The 18,268-nt window shown below is 37.2% G+C and overlaps 2 protein-coding genes across 8 annotated transcripts; both read right to left on the minus strand.

Annotated features, from left to right (window-relative positions):
* Positions 1-863: 863 nt before the first annotated feature.
* Positions 864-11,666, minus strand: LOC125240924 (antichymotrypsin-2-like). Of its 6 annotated transcripts, none has more exons than XM_048149125.1 (10): positions 11,433-11,664; positions 11,021-11,124; positions 10,585-10,719; positions 10,090-10,293; positions 8,843-8,941; positions 8,535-8,675; positions 8,054-8,263; positions 7,516-7,660; positions 3,151-3,284; positions 1,045-1,180 (listed from the first exon to the last, which is right to left on the minus strand). In XM_048149125.1, exons 1-9 carry the CDS (start codon positions 11,449-11,451, stop codon positions 3,154-3,156), a joined length of 1,188 nt encoding a protein of 395 aa, XP_048005082.1. In that variant the 5' UTR covers positions 11,452-11,664; the 3' UTR covers positions 1,045-1,180; positions 3,151-3,153. The 6 variants fall into 6 exon arrangements, with proteins under 6 accessions (XP_048005080.1, XP_048005082.1, XP_048005079.1 ...); XM_048149122.1 differs by lacking the exon at positions 3,151-3,284 and adding an exon at positions 3,538-3,710 and having other exon boundaries at positions 1,047-1,180; positions 11,433-11,666; XM_048149121.1 differs by lacking the exon at positions 1,045-1,180 and adding an exon at positions 3,538-3,710 and having other exon boundaries at positions 11,433-11,666.
* Positions 11,667-16,869: 5,203 nt separating this feature from the next.
* LOC125240932 (small integral membrane protein 8) lies at positions 16,870-18,184 on the minus strand. 2 transcript variants are annotated; one of them, XM_048149137.1, is made up of 3 exons: positions 17,927-18,184; positions 17,317-17,498; positions 16,870-16,961 (listed from the first exon to the last, which is right to left on the minus strand). In XM_048149137.1, exons 1-2 carry the CDS (start codon positions 18,032-18,034, stop codon positions 17,343-17,345), a joined length of 264 nt encoding a protein of 87 aa, XP_048005094.1. In that variant the 5' UTR covers positions 18,035-18,184; the 3' UTR covers positions 16,870-16,961; positions 17,317-17,342. The 2 variants fall into 2 exon arrangements, with proteins under 2 accessions (XP_048005094.1, XP_048005093.1); XM_048149136.1 differs by lacking the exon at positions 16,870-16,961 and having other exon boundaries at positions 17,271-17,498.
* Between the last annotated feature and the right edge of the window lie 84 nt (positions 18,185-18,268).

Here is an 18,268-nt window from a genome sequence, read left to right on the forward strand (position 1 = left end):
CCATTGAGAAACATTCAATATTGTGCACTAATAAAACAGGCACATAAACGTCACAAGAAACAAACTTAACATGTTGTATTCCAAATTTTACATTACACCTACAATAAGTTTTGAGGTATTTTCATGATTTTCATATCATAATTAGTAGACATCCCGAATTTTCTTTTGTAATAAGTTCATGTAGAAAATAAACTAAATATATACAAGTTTCTGGACAAACAGGCTGGTAAACTCCATATATATTTTAAGAATTAAGACATGTTACCAGGTCAAACATTGATTTGGAACACACACTTATTATTTGTCAATTTTGACATATGCATGACACCAATAATTCAGTGTTGCACGCAATAAAAATATCCCACGGGATTGCCAATATTTCTATTGCATTTCTTTGGAAAATAGGTCTGCGACTTTGCTTCCGTCGCAAAAAAGCGTCAAATTTAAAAAATGTGTGCGCTTACGTTTTCCGCCCCATAGAAAATTAGATATTCGCTCTAGTGAAAAACTTATTTGATCATATATAATTTAATTATTATTCATTATGAACAATAAATTGATAAAGCCGTTTCCGTCACTAGAAAAAAGCGGCAAAAAAAAATAAAAAATGTAAACAAACCTGCTAGAACATTTTATGCTTCATCATGGCTTCATCTATATGGCAAACACAACTTGCCTGTTGTTTATGCTATGTGTATGGTAAAACCAGGAAAATTATAGTAATGCCATTCATTTGCTGGCTAGTATGTACAAGGCAGGGCAGGCTAGTCCTGGGCCAAACTATATTTAGTATAACAGAAGATAGCTTTTATATCGTCATCATCACTAAGGAGTCTCGGGTTTCAAGTACAAAAATTAACACGTTTTTATATTTATTCATAATTTTATTAAACTTAAAGCTCACTTAAAACAATATTGATAAACTTTTCAAATGACAAAACGTAGTAGCACCTGCGCTTATTTATAAATGCAAAAATACTTGTAAAAAAACTAGTAAAGCTCATACATGTACGTATACTGTTGTCTATTATCGTATCGTATTCCTATTCCTGGCCGCGGTGTACGGCCAGGAAATAAAGTGTTCCGTCAGCCTGGATGGCTGCGAGGAACGGTCGATCCGCGGTGAACACTGGCACCGGCTCGAAGTCCACCATCGCACAACACATCATAACACTCATCGCTGCAAAGATAACACGAAATAAGAAAGACATCAAGCACAGCTGATAATCTATGGACTGTACTGTACACAAACACCAAAAGCTTAAATGCCGATAGCGTTGTAATCGTCGGTTTCAGTTTCCGGTAGGTAAAAAAAAATGTACCTTCTGTAAACTGTATCATACAATTTGAATCCTAGGCCACTGTAGAACCTTTTCACAGTAAACGTCAAAGAAAATTCTATAGCATACAAAGCATGATGTCAATCGCTTTCTAGAGTGACATAGGATTTAAATTGTTGGGCGTACGGTCACGGACTTTAATTATTGATCCACTTTTAGCTCATTTTATACTGGATATCTCATAGTTAAGCATAGGTTAAGGTAAGACATTTCCAGTGTAAAATGAGCTAGAAGTAGATCAACAATTAAAGTCCGTGACTGTACACACTCGTCGCAGAAAAGAAGAGACCCTATAGCAGCGATGATTACAAAAGTCCTTTCTTGGACTCCCAGAGTTCCCAGACTTCAGAAAACTCCAAACATTTTTCCGAAATCACACAGAAAAAATTAACTTTAAAATAATGAATAAGAACCAACACTTGACTATTGAATACTATTGATATCGTTGTTAAGGTTGGCCGATGATTTGGCTCTTCCTGTAGCCGAAATAGAAGATTTCGGTTTGGTCTTGGTTTGGAAGCCCAGATTATCGAGCAAGTGAGATAATAAATGATGAAAAATTAAGAACATTGTATTAAGTTTGATTTTTTTGTTTTTACGAGCATCTAGAAACACCCAAACACCTGAATACCAATTACCTACTAACTACAACCTTTACTACAATTAAATTAGACCATATCGTGGCTCTACTTAGTACAATAACTAATTACTTAAACGTGTCTGTGGTTATACTGGTTATCAACTTAAAAAATACGTGCAAGTTCAATAATTACATTTACGTGCCAAGTATAAGACTGTGTACATTAGAAGTTAGAAGGTAATTTAAACAAGTACACATCGCGTTACAGAGAACAGGAACGAACACACAATAAAACAAGATCTAGTGGTTAAGTTAAATCGTTTTTATAGACTATCTACATAATACAACAACATTCCATACATATACATATGTATTATGAATTTTAATAGAATACTCTGCTTATTTTAAATGCGGTTTCCATTTTAATGCGTTACGTAATATATGGTCGTAGACCCGGTAAATTGGTGCGAGCGTAGGTTTACCAAAAGTATGGAGGTAGATAGATATAAGTGTATAGTTTTTTTTCTAATAAATATTCATTTTATCACTAGGATGAATCAAATAGGTATAACAACGAACCCGACAATATAAAATTAATACTTTTTGATCAAACTAAATTCATAATTTTAACTGTAAATGGCATGATTTCAGCTTCTATTAATACAATGAAATAAATTGTAAAAATTCGAATCATAAGATAAGAAATATCCATACTAATATTACAAATGGGAAAGTGTGTGTGTCTGTTTGTTTGTCCGTCTTTCACGGCCAAACGGGGCGACGAATTGACGTGATTTTTTAAGTGGAGATAGTTGAAGGGATGGAGAGTGACATAGGCTACTTTTTGTCTCTTTCTAACGCGTGCGAAGCCGCGGGCAAAAGCTAGTAAGTTTATAAATTCTGATACAAATAGGCTTATTCTAATATTTACCAGGACGGATAAAGTTATTGTAGACATTATGCAAATCAAAATGTATTTAATAGCATTTTGGGTATAATTGTACCCTAAGCATGATTTACGAAATATCTAAAATGATCTATTTATGTACCTATGTTCTATAATAATAAAATCCAACATTTATCACAAGCCACAAATTACTAATAAAATTAAGATGTGCTGTGCGTAATTGCGTAACTGTTAATCAGTATGTTAATACGTGATGTTATTAGGGTGAAGAATTAATGATTAATAAACAGAGTGGCTCTAAGAGCAACGCAAGTTAGGTATACAGCTTATTTGTTTCCTCTGTAGAGTCCGACGAAGAGCGGAGCCTTGTCGCTGCCCGCCAGCACGTACAGGAAAGGCCGGTCGGCCACGAAGGAGAAGTTCATCACGAAGCCGCACCGCGCCATAAGGACCATGCCTGCACCAACACACGCCTTTAATAGCACTCTCGTCATGTACAACCGTCGGAAATCACGACTCGTTTAGGTATGACTACACAAACAATGGTACTTCAACACGCAATCCGCAAACCGCTCTGTTAATAACGCTTAATGAATATAGAATACGTGAACAAGGAAGAGATGAATTTATGGAATTAGTCGGAGTTTGCCAAGTACAAGTTTCTAGGTCAAGATTAACTAGGTAGGTATCGAATTGTTACACCGTCTCACCTTGACGTTAGTATTCGGCGCTTATAGATCAGAGCGCGGGGCCCTAGCGGTCGGCCGGTACCAGGACGCGAAAGCCACATGGTCGCCGATCTTCAGACACCAGAGCGCCGGCCGGTCGGCGGTGAATACGGTGTGGTCCCTGGGCGCCGCGCGTCGCGTGCGGATGGCTCCAGCTGCGCCCCACACAATCACCGCTCAGTACCGCAAGGAGTACGTACTCTATGCCTAACTACCAACCCTCAAGCGATCCTCGGAAACCGGGGGGCACACAGCGAAAGTAAAGTATATCGATCGATCAATACATGTTGCATGCACTATCGTTCACCTAATCTGTCCCGCCGATAATCCTAGTGGCGCTATGGTCGCATAACTGCCAGTGATAGGTTTGTTAGTATGCATGCTTGTAAGTTATATTTATGAAGACGCCCATTAAGTAAATAATGTAGATACGAGTATGGAAGTAGTAACGTGAAGTTATTTCTTTTCGTTCGGCGTTTTTCTACAGAGTCACAGTCTACAGAGAAAAGACGCAAGAAGATAAAACAAATTAATCTTTTTTTAGTCTCCTGACGTTACGTATAGGTGCGTAAAGGTATAATAAATACGTCAGTTAAAAAAGTGGATATAGAAATAGAGCATAAAATATTATCTAGGGTTATTTCACAATCATAAAAATACCAACAACATAACATGACACACTTATTTTGAAACGCGACACATTAGTGTTATCGTAACACTCCCGGCCTATTATCAGTATACCGTTCTGCCTCGGTTAATACCTACCAAGGTAATTAAAAAACGTATTCACGCAGTACAATAATCAGAGATCGGAAAAATTTGCGTCATTGCTCGCATAATGTGGACATGTCTCCAAAATTAATCAAATAATTAATCATTTAATTAATTTCTTACTTGACATATAATTTGATTCCTAGTCAATAAATACAAAAGTTTGTTGTAAAAGTATAGATTTATTAAAGAAAATAATCAGTATTTTTTCCAAATTTCAGCAGTCAGCAGTACTTAAGTGCTGAAAAACTCCGCTCGCAATCCACTGATGTTAATGGGGCAAACTTAAGTACTTTTATAGGAATATTATTATTCCAGTATAATTCAGAGTTATTTTCTGTTCTAAGTTGTGGGCGATAACCTCAAAATCGGGATTTAGTATCTGCATAGTTGTTTGAATTTACATCCATATATATAGTATAGGTAAATACGCATACGTACCATTTTCACGTCGTATTATATTAAATTCAATTTTCGCCACTAATTCGTTTTTAAACTGGCGATATTAGGTACTCACCAGTAAAGAAAATGCCATTTTTTAAATTTGCTGCCGATTAGGTATGGTACGTACGTAATTTAGGTACGGCAAATACGACTGTAATTTGAATACTATCAATGTCAAAATATATATATTAAGAAAAAGTGAATCCACGGAGGTTTTATATCTAGAGAACTAGACGAACTAGTTAAATAAATCTACACTTTAACAAACTTTTGTATTTATTGACTAGGAATCAAATTATATGTCAAGTAAGAAATTAATTAAATGATTAATTATTTGATTAATTTTGGAGACATGTCCACATTATTGCGAGCAATGACGCAAATTTTTCCGATCTCTGACAATAATACAGCGTACGGAGTAAGTACACGGTAGAACTTACGGGGTACAGATGTAGTGCCAAATGTCTTTCCTTCGTATTCTCTCGGAAACATTCGTATTTGTCATGCTAGTTCAGACCATGACATAATTCCTTAAATTGTATTGAAACTGACTGAAATAGCATGTTCACGTTCGTTCTTTTCCGTAGAAATAAGAAGAAAAAACATTTCGCAATAAATCTGTATTGAATTCGTAATGAGTGGTAAACAGACAAATGGACGAGTTGTAATACTGGAGATCCCTATTTACTTGTGTCATGATATGCACTACATGTCTGTAATTTTGTATGCTATTTGTGTTGTGTCACACACTGCCTATTGTTATGTATTGGTTTAATTACTGATATAATTGATATGTTTGAAATGTTTGGGTTTAGTGCGCACTAGGGCAAACTATAAATGCCGTGTTTATTGATTCCACACAGAATATACAAAAGCTTTTAATTAATAATTTATAAATTGAATCGGGACTTAATCGCCTCCACTTAAATGACATCTTCCGTAACTCTCTCTCCAGTCTATAACCAATAACCACGGAAGTAAAGTCACGTTCAACACGTAAGTTATGTGTCCGCTATCAAGTCTAGATTCAGTTTTAAATTATTTAAGATCTGTTTAAGACAGTATAAAATAAGATTTTATGCAGTCCAAAATAAATAGCGTAATCGAACACTCAAGGTCTGAAGATTGCTAAAAATGTAAATCAATAACAAGCAAAGCAAAAGCGAAGCGCACCAAAATAAACAGATACCATGCATTATACTAACAAACCATCACATTCGTGGAACTAACGTGGATTGGCCTATTTATAATACTAGTAATAAGAAGCTGAGAGAAAGTACGCCATGCAGGCGTGTTACTCAGTTGAATGAGTTGGAATAGAATGTTCAACAGATAAAAAGATGCCATTAAAAATATTATGCTGCATCTAATTAGTCCCTCTAAAAGGTCTCAGTATTTTTAATATAATGAATTTGCAATAATTTCTTGCGAAAATGAATACAATTAATAAACTAAAACTATGTTAACGATCAATCAGCGTTAATCCCACGAATTAAATATTCATCGCAAACAGATTATACTATATAGACTTCATTGAAGTTTTGCACTTATGTCCGAGCTTTTTCACATTATCCGATCAGACATCGGATGTAGGACCGATATCCTATACACATGAAAGGAGACATCTTTGACATGAGTCTTTGACGTCCTTCGTACATCCGATATCGGATCGGATAATACGAAAAAGCTCGGACTTAAGCACAAGACTTCAACGCTATCACAGTGGACAATATACATTTATACATATACAAAAACTAATTTGCTTTAAATCTTTTCAGTCAAGCTGCATGACTTATAAGCAATGTTCTTGCGAATTCCACCCACGCGACAATGAGTCAGTTACAGTATGTGGGATTTGAAAGAATTAGTTCACAAGACATAAGTATATGTATCAGTGGCGGGGCGTGAAAATTTTCATTGGTAAAGCCGGAGGGGTTTTTGGAATCTGTTTTGTATGGACTTCTACAGATACTAGAGAATTTTAGGAAACCCGTTGGGAATCGAGTTGTATCGAGGCTCCGCCACTGATATGTATGATAATCATGCAAGCATGTGCCATGGCCCATGGGCCATCTTACGAAGTGATTTATACAGTGATACAGCTGACATTTTATACTGATAGGATGCAGTTAACAGAATGATCTAATAATCTATACTACTGCTTGTGTCTACACAGGAAATACAGGAATGGTACAGACTAATTTTATTAAGATATGCTTTTCTAAGCACTGCTGTATCATTGCAAAATATCACTGTAGGCTTTATCGAAACCACTTGTTTCAAACATTTGGGAGAAGATTTTATGGTCGAATCACAGAGTAGTAATAGAATAATAATAAGTAAATAAAACTGCCGCCCTAGTTACTTATTCGTAACATTCGTAAGTCCAAAATTTATCAATTTATTTCGATAAGCTGTGAGCTGTGAGTAGCAATCTCGTACCCATTTACACTTGAAAGTTTTCAGCATACGAAAGTAGTCAAAACTTACCGTAAGCTGCTTACAAAACCCATTTACATTTTAAAGTTTTGCATAAGTCGCTTACGTAAGTGGTAAAACTCACAGATGTAAAGGCGGCCTTGGCTTGGAAAATTGTGACTTATTTTAGTTTCCACTGAAGAAGTCTTTACGAAAATGTGTTAAACCAGACTTTCTATTTAAAAACACCTCTCACCAAACATCTGAGATAAGTGGCACACTTACAACTAATACAAAACATAACCAACACAAAACATGTATACTGACCGGTGGCGGCGGCCGCCTCCGCGCCCTCCTCATTAACTTCGATAAAGGCCTTTTGTATCGCCTTGGATACGTATAAGGGCTCGCTGCCGTCCAAAATCTTGGTTAGACCGGAGTTCTCTTCGTTGAAGATAGCCTTGATGCCTAGCTGCAAGGCATAAAGGGTAAAATGTATGGACCCTGGTAGTAACAGATTCTTTTGAGGATTTAGCATAAAGGAGTTTCATTATAAATAGGATTTCAGTTCGAATACGAAGCTTAGATCTCAATATAATATAAAATATGTGATGTTCAAATGGTGTGATAATGATAACCTATTAGCTGCCAAAATTCGCGAAACCCAGACACTTCGGGTGCAGTAGCGTGACGTCACCAATTATATATAGCGATGTTGCCGGCCTTCGCTAGACATATGAGGCGACATGGCAACTAAAGCGCGCCAAGGCCAACGAGGAGAGTATTCTCCTTCATATTAGTAGTACAGATGTATGAATACTGACTATTAATAGTTCAAATAATAAAATAGACAACCTGCTCCTACCTTAGGCAATAGTTCCTTGAGGTCGATTTCAGTCTCGATCTTGAACTTGGGAATGGTGACCTGCACTTTGGTGGAGATCATGCTCTGCATCTCCTGGACGAGGTCGACTTCCGTGGCCAGTTGCTTGAGGACCGCGTCGAGACCCTCGACGTCCTTGGGCAGCACGATCAACATGCTCGCCTCTTCGCCTTCATAAGGCATCTCCAGCAACTGTCATAATAAAAAGACTTTCTGGGTTATTGAGGGCTAATGCAATACTGCATAATTTCAGGGCAATTACATTGCTAATGCCAAGCAGGATTGAATTACTCCCCTAACCAAACCTTTAATACACAATAGCTCAGTCCACACAAAGCGAGGCAATGTCGTCGTGTGGCAAACATTCAGTGTAGACACACGTTTTGCTTGGTCATGCGACCTGTCTCGCCCTATGTGGACCCAGCCAATTAAAATAAAAAGGAAAAAGTTTTCTTGTACAAACCTGTGCATTTAATTTTTCACTTTCACCATATCTAAATTTCTCTTCCATGTACATCATAGGAACATCCACAGTAGTGTCCTTCTTCACGTAGAAAGGTTTGTCCATGGTATTATGTGCCTTGAACTGATGCTTCCAATTTCCCTAAAAATACAAAGTTTAATGTAATTTATTGAAAAATAGAAACTACAATTTATTTTTCAATGGTGAAATGTTGCAAAATTTAATTTCCACAGAGTCAAACTCTTCATGAATAACAAAAGACTTTTAAATTTGCTGCTTTTCTACAATTTAATAAATAGTGTACATACCTTGAAGTAGATAGCATTAACAAGTACAAGTCGTGTCATGGCATTGAGAGAGTCTTTTGATATGAGATCCTTGATTTTATTGTTAGTTTTGCTCTCCACCTATGAATTAGAAAAATTCAATGATTATTTTGATAATTAGGTATGTACCTACCTAATAAAGGAAGAAAGTATTATGAAGATGTTTCCATTTATTTCTTAAACAGAATATTGTCTTCGGTTACCGCGATAGTTACTCATGAAATAAAACTATGGAAACGGATTAAATCGCGTATAATGAATTTAAAATACATCCCGACGTTTCGAACTCTTTACAGCGTTCGTGGTCAACGGGTGACTGAGGAAAAATTAAAATGTGCAAAAGCTACCCACTTACAAGAAATATTAACGAACCATGACCACAAATAATATAGATTTCTAAGGCAGGTTCACACACTATTAATAAAGCCAATTATACAATATTCAAAAAATTTTACCATTACTCTGTTAAAAAAAAAAAAAAAAAAAAAAAAAAAAAATATTAACCAATTAATCTACACAAAATTGACAAAGAAACAAACTGCAAATGTCCAACACCATACAACACAAATGCCTCACAGCCTTCGTCGTGCTTGTTCCATTATCAGATGTACTACTGATGTATTTTAAATTCATTATACGCGATTTAATCCGTTTCCATAGTTTTATTTCTTAAACAGAGTTAATCTTCAACAGTTCTACAACAACTCCCTATTAATATCAACAGTTTACAATACTATTACTTCTATCTATCTATCTATCTATCTATTAATGCCCTTTTTTCTGAATTAGAGAATCTCTTAGTTCAGTGAGCCGCTTGGCAAAGGCCTCCTCTAGCTCTTTCCATTGATGCCTATCCTGGGCCACTCTTCTCCACTTCGAGCCCACTGTAAGCTTCAGTTCGTCCTCCCATCTCATTTGGGGTTTTTTCTGGCCCCTAGTACAACCTCTAGGGTACTAATCCGTTATGATTTGGCTCCATTTCTCCTGCTTGTCTCTGAGCATATGGCCGGTCCATCTCCACTTCTGCTGATCAATTTTCAATAGTATATCGGTTACTTTTGTTTTTTCCCTAAGGTCTTCGTTTCGAACTTTGTCCAATCTGCATATCCCCATCATACTTCGTTACTATTACTTACCATTGTTTAAAAGTATATGTATATGCAACTCAACAGGCTCAACCTCCCAGTGCAACCAATTTATAAAAATAGTATAGTAATATTAGTACATACCCAATCATTAATAACTTTTGCTGCAGCAGCACCATCAGAGAAATCCATGGGTTCAAGTGCGGCATCAAAAACTTTGACCGCATCATCTTTAAGCTTGGCATCCAGTTCATGGCCCTGTTTTAAAAACACCCGGTTGGCTACATCCAAAGTGACTCCTTTCACGGATTTCAGTCTGGATGCAACTTGTGAAAATGATGAGCGGATCTGAAAAACACAATGAAATTTATTACTCATTTGTATGTTTAGTAGTAGTAGTAGTAAACACTTTATTGTACAGAACAAATTACATGTATATTTGTATGTTTAGTAGTCACATTAATCTTATCAAATTCTTAAGATACTATGGATGGATAATTTGCATTTCATGATTATGATTAATCACTTACGTACATCATTACAACTATAGATTTTCCAAATTTGCTACAATCCTATTTGTTATTTGATGCATAAAAATAAAAATAAATATCTATTTGTATTAGTAATTTCACAACATACTGTGTCAGTATCTTTAATGCCGATGGCTCCCAGAAGCTCCGGAAGGGCTGGTTCAGAGGATCCAAGAGACAGAAGTGCCAAAAGGATTTCAGCCGACAGGGGGGAAGACACCACACTCTTGGTTTTATCCAGCTCCTGAGAAATAAACATTGCATAATTAATGCCCATGTAAAAAAACACTAGGCTCATGCAACAACTCATCATGCCAAACAAAATAATTGTAAGAAGGAACTTAAAGTTTAGTAGATAAGTGTGTAACTTGAGCAACAGACTTATTTACTTAATCTAAAATTAGATTATTTCATAAAAAAATATAAAATGAAGGTATCTCCCAGCTACCTACATTGTAAATACTAATACTTATATAAACTTAATGAGTCACCTAAATGACTGATTACAAGTAGGAATAGAAAGAGGAAATCAAATGAGAACTTACATTGCAGAACTGCAAGGAGAACTTGGCAATAGCCGAAGATACAGCGGCGGAATCCATATTTGCGGGACTTATTTGGTTTGTTGAAAATATTAAAAAGAGGAAAGCTGAAAAAATAAATTGATTAAGAGAAATTATCAACGCAATAGCCCACACAACCGTTCAGTAAGCAAATGGACGCCTATACTGGTGAGTCGTTCAATAAATACACCGTGGGCTGTGGCCGGCCGGCAAACTATGAGTCATCGCAGACTTGCACGAATCCAAGGTTATGTTTTTTATCTACGTACTTTTGTGGGTAATTATTGATATAGTCAGAACTCGGAACACGTCACCAAGATTATGTGAATTTAGGAACACTACATTAGGTACTGAAATCAATGGGAATGGAATAATGAAATATAAAGATAATTACTCAGTAAAAACGTTGACATCAGGCAGAGCCAGGTAGAAAATGGATTATCAGAGAACGATCAGTGAGATAAGTATTTATCAGAAATGACTACATGAATGTGCTTAGTAATAAACTAATGAATCATACAGTACACCGTTATAAAATTGACAGAAATATTACAATTTAAAACACATTTTATTAGTGTTAGTAAATAAAAACCATGTAAATATACAATATCTCAAATGTCAATGTTCATTGTCAATCGCTATCGTTTCGTCTCGTCTCGCCAATGAGCCAAAATATTATCAATTCAGACAAGTGAATTAAAATTTTAAACTAACGTAATAAGATTCTAAATTCAACGCTGAAACGTCTTTTCCTAAATTAAATCTATTGGATGCCCTATTTTATTATTTTATAAAGACCTAATATCATCATAGTGATTACTCTTGGGACCAAATTACTATCAAATTACATGTTTTAAAATGTAAACTGGCAACACAGGGCGAATAAGTGCTCTTCATTGGTCAACCAAGTGTCAATCGCCTTAATGTTACCCGTTAATTACTCTTAAAATTATAGGGTAAATAAAAAAATTGGTTGTCTGTAAAGTCGGTATACGGACGGTAGTTTAACGTGATAACGTCAAACATTACAGTAGTATAGACAGGGGCGGTCAGAGTATAGCAAAAGGGGCCCGATTGTTGTTTTTCGCGCGGAAATAATGTCTCATTTTTGGGCAAAATTTAACTACTTTACCTTGCCTTCGTCGAGTAATATGTGTACCACGCATTTGTCACCGTCACAAGGAACAAATTCATCCATTTTCAATTGGATTTTCATGGATCAAGAAAACGAAGAAGAGCACATTCACTTAACGCAAATAAAACTTTCGACTAAATAATAATACACTTGAAGTTGTCAATCAAACGCGCGCTCAATCTTGTTCCTCACTTCATACCAAAAGCCCGGCTTAAATCGTGGAACAAATGTTCTATATATACCTACAAATAGTTATATAAGTTGCTAGGCAGAATGTAGGCTAAAAGCTAGGAAAAAAAGGATGCAAGAGCAAGCCCCATTGCAAGCCAACGAGTGCGAGCGAGCAAGATATAGCTGAACGTAGTGAACGTGCTCTTCCGCGCTGCACTAGCGCCACGGCAAAACATGGCAACATGCTGTGGTCTGTACCGTATGGTCGGTCGGCCGTGAGCTTCACTTATGGAGAACTTAATAATATCTAATATTAGCGCGCGATTTTAAAAATGTTAGGGCAAGCCCGGCTTTTGGGCTTATATGGCTGTACCGCCACTGCTTTTATAGAATGAAGTTGTTTGAAAAACCTACTTATTTAGGAGTTAGAGCAGTACGAAGTTGCGAATTTTCCCATAGTATTTACTAAGGCGCCAGAGACTTAATAAATTTACGATGATTTTTTTTACCAATATAACCTATGTTAATATTGATAAGTCATATAGAACACGTTTAAATAAGGATGTTTTGTTATATAAACTTTTTCTTCTCCATTAATATTTACTGAGATATTAGGGTTCTAAGATTAGTAAATGGCACTAGCACTTTAATAAAATTAACGCGTGTCTCGCAAACGGTCTAGGATATAAAATGACGACTTTTATATAGGTATAGGTTAGGTTCGTTAGGTATCTTCAAACGGCCGAAGGCTCCTATTCTGTGCAGTTTCTGTAATAAGCGGGGCTCCGTCGATATCGCTTTCTGTCTCTGGCGCCTTAGTAATGCTACGGGAAAATTTTGCAACTTTGCACCACTCTAACTCCTAAATTAGTAGGTTTAAAAAAAAACTTTAATTTATAAAAGATGCTTATTTTAATGCATTCTTTCTAATAAGAACAAAACACTATGCTAGAAAGAGTGCAGAGGAAGTTCTGTAGGCACATTTACAAACGACTGTACGGATATTACCCATATATGTATCCATCTCTATTCGTAACAGGAATGGTTGGTCTTCAAACTCTAGAAACCAGACGGAAACTGCTGCATATTATGCATTACCGCCAACTGTTTCACCATAGAGTAGATGACGCATCCGTACTTGAGAGAATGGGCTGCAAGTACCAAGAGCGAATGTGGTGGTTGGCATGCCGGGCGCGGTGCCGGCGCGGCGGCGGCGGCGCCTGTTCGCGGCGGCCGGCGCACCGCTCGAGCCCGAGCTGCTCTTAACCGCATCATGTTGGAGACAGACGATATTGACATATTTGCTGATAGTGTTGGTGTGTTTTACAGAAAACTCTTAAGGTTCATAGACTCTACACTCCTTAGGTGATTAATGTAATAACCATAGTTTAACTTTTAAGTGTGTTTGCTTTTATTTATGTCAATTTAACATGTACATAATTATATTACCACATAAGTGCTTTGGTGAAATAAGTACTGTTAACTTTTGTGTATTTTTAATAAATAAATAAATAAACGTGAAAAAAGTCCCAGAATCGGGCCCCTTTTGCTATACTCTGACAGCCCCTGTCTATACTACTGTAATGTTTGACGTTATCACGTTAAACTACCGTCCGTAAATCGACTTTACAGACAATCAATTTTTTTTAAAACCTACTAAGGCTCCCCACAGACAGTCTTAAAAATTCATAATCTTAAAAAAAACTTGTATGCAATCTGACAGTTCAAACTGACACTGACAAGACACTGACAGATCTGTCAGTGTCAATTGCATACAAATTTTTTTTAAGATTATGAATTTTTAAGACTGTCTGTGGGGAGCCTAATTTAGGAGTTAAGCTAGGAACATACTACGCGGACGTCCGTCGTAAAACGACCGCGACCGCGACCTGTCAGTGTGCACCACAGAACACCCCACTAGAAGCCAAATGCAAGCGATATTGTTCGAGACGCAAATCACCAATCCTTGCGGGGTGAGGCGGGCGCGCACGGTGCTGCCATTGGTCGTTGCAAATAATGGCGCGCCTTTATGATTAGCAGTAGGGATGGGAATGGGACATGTCTATTATAGACAATGGTACCGGTACCAGTACTGTGGTGAATTTGTTTTGCAACAAATTATAATATTATAATTAAATTATAATAAGGCCTAGTTACCCTTCGGGTTGGAAGGTCAGATGGCAGTCGCTTTCATAAAACTAGTGCCTGCGCCAAATCTTGGTAGTAGTTTCCAAAGCGGACCCCAGGCTCCCATGAGCCGTGGCGAATGCCGATGCCGGGATAACGCAAGGAGGATGATAATTGTGATAGCATCTCAATAAAAATCATTCTAGTAACTAATAACTAAACTGTGCATTTTTACTTACGTTTACTAAGTTAAATAACCAACTAAATATTCTAAACTAATCAATGAACTAAATACCACCACAGACTCTACAGATTCTAGATAATTATTCACTATTACAAATCTGCTTTCTTTTATATTTCATAAAATGGTAGCACATGGTACGAACGGCAGTACGAAGTTCCCGCAACAGACATAACTAACATGGCCCCATGCCTACTATGCCTAGTCGTTTACGTGAAAGCATATCACATTGTTAACTCGGTAAAGAGGGATGGACGCGCCTCGGCGCCGCTCAGCACAACCATATTGACCAGTATAAATGAACTCCGCGGACAATAAACAATATTCAACAAAATAATTAATTTGACTTAACTGTGGAATGTTGTTCCATCTTTTATACATGTAGAAGTGTTAGAAGACTTGCCACACCACTTTATGCTGTAAGAGACCATTGTTTGCAACCAAAATTGATTATTTAAGATTTTTTCCCGAGCGGACACGGACACTGTTAGCGGGTCGTATACTTGGGCGCTACTGATCGGTGTCGCACGCGTTCAAACTTTTATAAACCTGATTTGTCGTATGCTCGGTGACCGCGAGTCGCCCTGTAAGGGCCATCTTGTTGTATTGATCTGTGGTGTGCACGGAACAAAACATCCAGAGAGCCAGATTTCGATCGGACGTCCGTGCGCTCAAGGCCACGTCCGCGTCCGTCGACCGATAGTTTGCACGGTTATGTGTATTTCCATTGTCCAGATTCCCGTCCGCGGTCGATTCACGACGGACGTCCGCGTAGTGTGTTCCTAGCTTTAGAGTGGTGCAAAGTTGCAAAATTTTCCCGTAGCATTACTAAAGCTAGGAACACACTACGCGGACGTCCGTCGTAAATCGACCGCGGACGGGAATCTGGACAATGGAAATACACATAACCGTGCAAACTATCGGTCGACGGACGCGGACGTGGCCTTGAGCGCACGGACGTCCGATCGAAATCTGGCTCTCTGGATGTTTTGTTCCGTGCACACTGATAGGTCGCGGTCGCGGTCGTTTTACGACGGACGTCCGCGTAGTATGTTCCTAGCTTGAGGCGCCAGAGACAGAAAGCGATATCGACGGAGCACCGCTTACGCGGGGCTCCTATTCTGTGCAGTTTGGCCTTCGGCCGTTTGAAGATACCTAACGAACCTGTCATTTTGTATCCTAGACCGTTTGCGAGACACGCGTTAATTTTATTAGTGCTAGTGCCATTTACTAATCTTAGAACCCTAATATCTCAGTAAATATTAATGGAAAAGAAAAAGTTTATATAACAAAACATCCTTATTTAAACGTGTTCTATATGTAGGTAAATCGACACGAGTTACGAATTTCCTTTTCGCACGTGTATCGAACGACGTTTTTCAGTACAGATGGCCCTCCGAAGTACGATACACATGCGAAAAGGAAATTCGTAGGTCGTGTTTTAATTTATCGCCACTCGTTTCGAACTTAACACACGTGGAAACACTTTTTGACCTAACTACACAATCTAGTTTAATAATTCTAAATCTATGATGAGTTCAGACGGGATATGTTCTGTCAAAAAGTCGTATAAATTAAAATAATTAATTTTGTAACGAGAACAACACCGAACGACCACGGGCGCGCCATCTGTCGCAGCTGCGGTGCTTTACTCAGGCCACACGCTACAACCATACCGAGCGCATCGATCAGCCGCTTAGTTCCTACGCGCGCCAATAGATGGCGCTTTCGCTCTCTTGGGAAACGGGACAATGACGTCATCTTTTTCGTGCATGCTGCCCGTAGTAACGAGTTATTAGACGTTATCACGTCAAAAATTAGGAACGAATCTTTATCGTTCGATATAAAATTTGAATTTCGCGCTTTTATCTAGTGACCAACTTCTTAGACCTCCAGATAAAAATAATTTAAAAATACTGTCATATTAGGGTAGAACAACAAAATCGTAATTTTATCAGGTCCTCGTATCGTTCCTTTGGGGTGCCTGCCCAACTGGCGCCCAAACTGCATGCGGCCAGTAGGCCGCCCGCCGGGGTGTGCGTAGTGGAATGCTTATAGTGATCCTGCGGACACTCCACCCAAGGCGGAGACGGAATTCGTTGGTGGTTTTAGACGGTAGTCCTCCTGGTTAGTCCGTCATCGCCCCTGGTCCCCCGGACCGGATGGCATGCGTAAATGCATTTCCCCAACGACCCCAACGTAAAAAAAAGGTCGTCGTATCGTTGGCATTACGATACAAGTGCGGAAAACTGAAAATTCAAAATGAGCGACGTTAAATTGAAACACTAGTTCCAAATTCTCTCTTTGCATGTGTAATATGTATACTAGTTTGGGAATTAGTGCAAAAACAAGCACTATATGTAGATTAGATACCATAGAAATAGGATTTTGTGTTAGAGTAGATAAACACATTTCATGAAACATCACTCGTGATTTAAAACCTCTCATTAGGCATGCTCAGGTCACATAAATAACTAATGATTTCATATAAATATTTATAAAATTAAATCAATTCTTCTATTCAGCTTAGGTTTACAAGTAAATAATATATCTTTGACTTATTAACAAATTATTTATTAACAAAATTCTCAATATTACTCTTACATTTCTCTATATTTTGACAATAAATGCTAATCCCATTTAGATTTCTTCTTTTCAAATATTTCTTTCCCGTCTTTGTCAACTGCTGCATAGTATCCCAAAGATTCATATTTATGCCTCATGTATGCAATGTAACCTAACGTAAGGCCAAAGCATGTGAGGCCTAAACTCATAATTACAATATTCTGAAAATAAATGTTTCTATTAATTTAATATATCTATGATAATGATAAACAAGTATGAAGTACCTACATCCAGTTATTCCATAAATAATTCGTCTTATACAAGTTACTTAAGAGGAAAGAGTATAGCTATTATTCCTCTTTAATTTTTTAGTTGCAACTTTCCTCTTTGGATATTGACACTAATCGGAATATTTTTTACATATTGTAATTTAGAAACGAGAACCTATGTTTGATAAAGAATACAAAAAGTTGTTTCAAAATATTTACGAAGCTGATAATATCCAGAGAAGAGGATGAGGACTATGTATCTACAACATCAAATTGTTTCGCTTTGGACCCTATTTCGCACTTCCATCTTAATTTTAATAACATGACCAAATTTGGTTTGCGGCATTAAATAAAGTGACTAATAAAGTAACTATGCTTACTGGCTTCGCATATAGCTCAAAATTAACAACTCTAAATGCTGTACTTGATCTCATAGAGCGAATTCCATCTCCAGGTTTCTCAGTATTCGGTTTTTCATTACTCGACATATTGAAAGTGTTTATAATATCTATAAAATTATGAAGTTTTCTTTCACGAATCCCAATATTTACTATGAAAAAGAATTTTACGGATTATGTCATTTTATTCGTAAATTATCACAAAATTTATGAATGAGATATCGAGTGAAGAAAATTCACATGAAAAAATTATTGACATGTGACAGTTCAAAGTAGGTGTTACGAGAATTGAATTTAGAGTCGGATAAGTCTTGTGTATACAAG

Source organism: Leguminivora glycinivorella, chromosome Z, assembly GCF_023078275.1.
Source record: "Leguminivora glycinivorella isolate SPB_JAAS2020 chromosome Z, LegGlyc_1.1, whole genome shotgun sequence".
Lineage (NCBI taxonomy): Eukaryota > Metazoa > Arthropoda > Insecta > Lepidoptera > Tortricidae > Leguminivora > Leguminivora glycinivorella.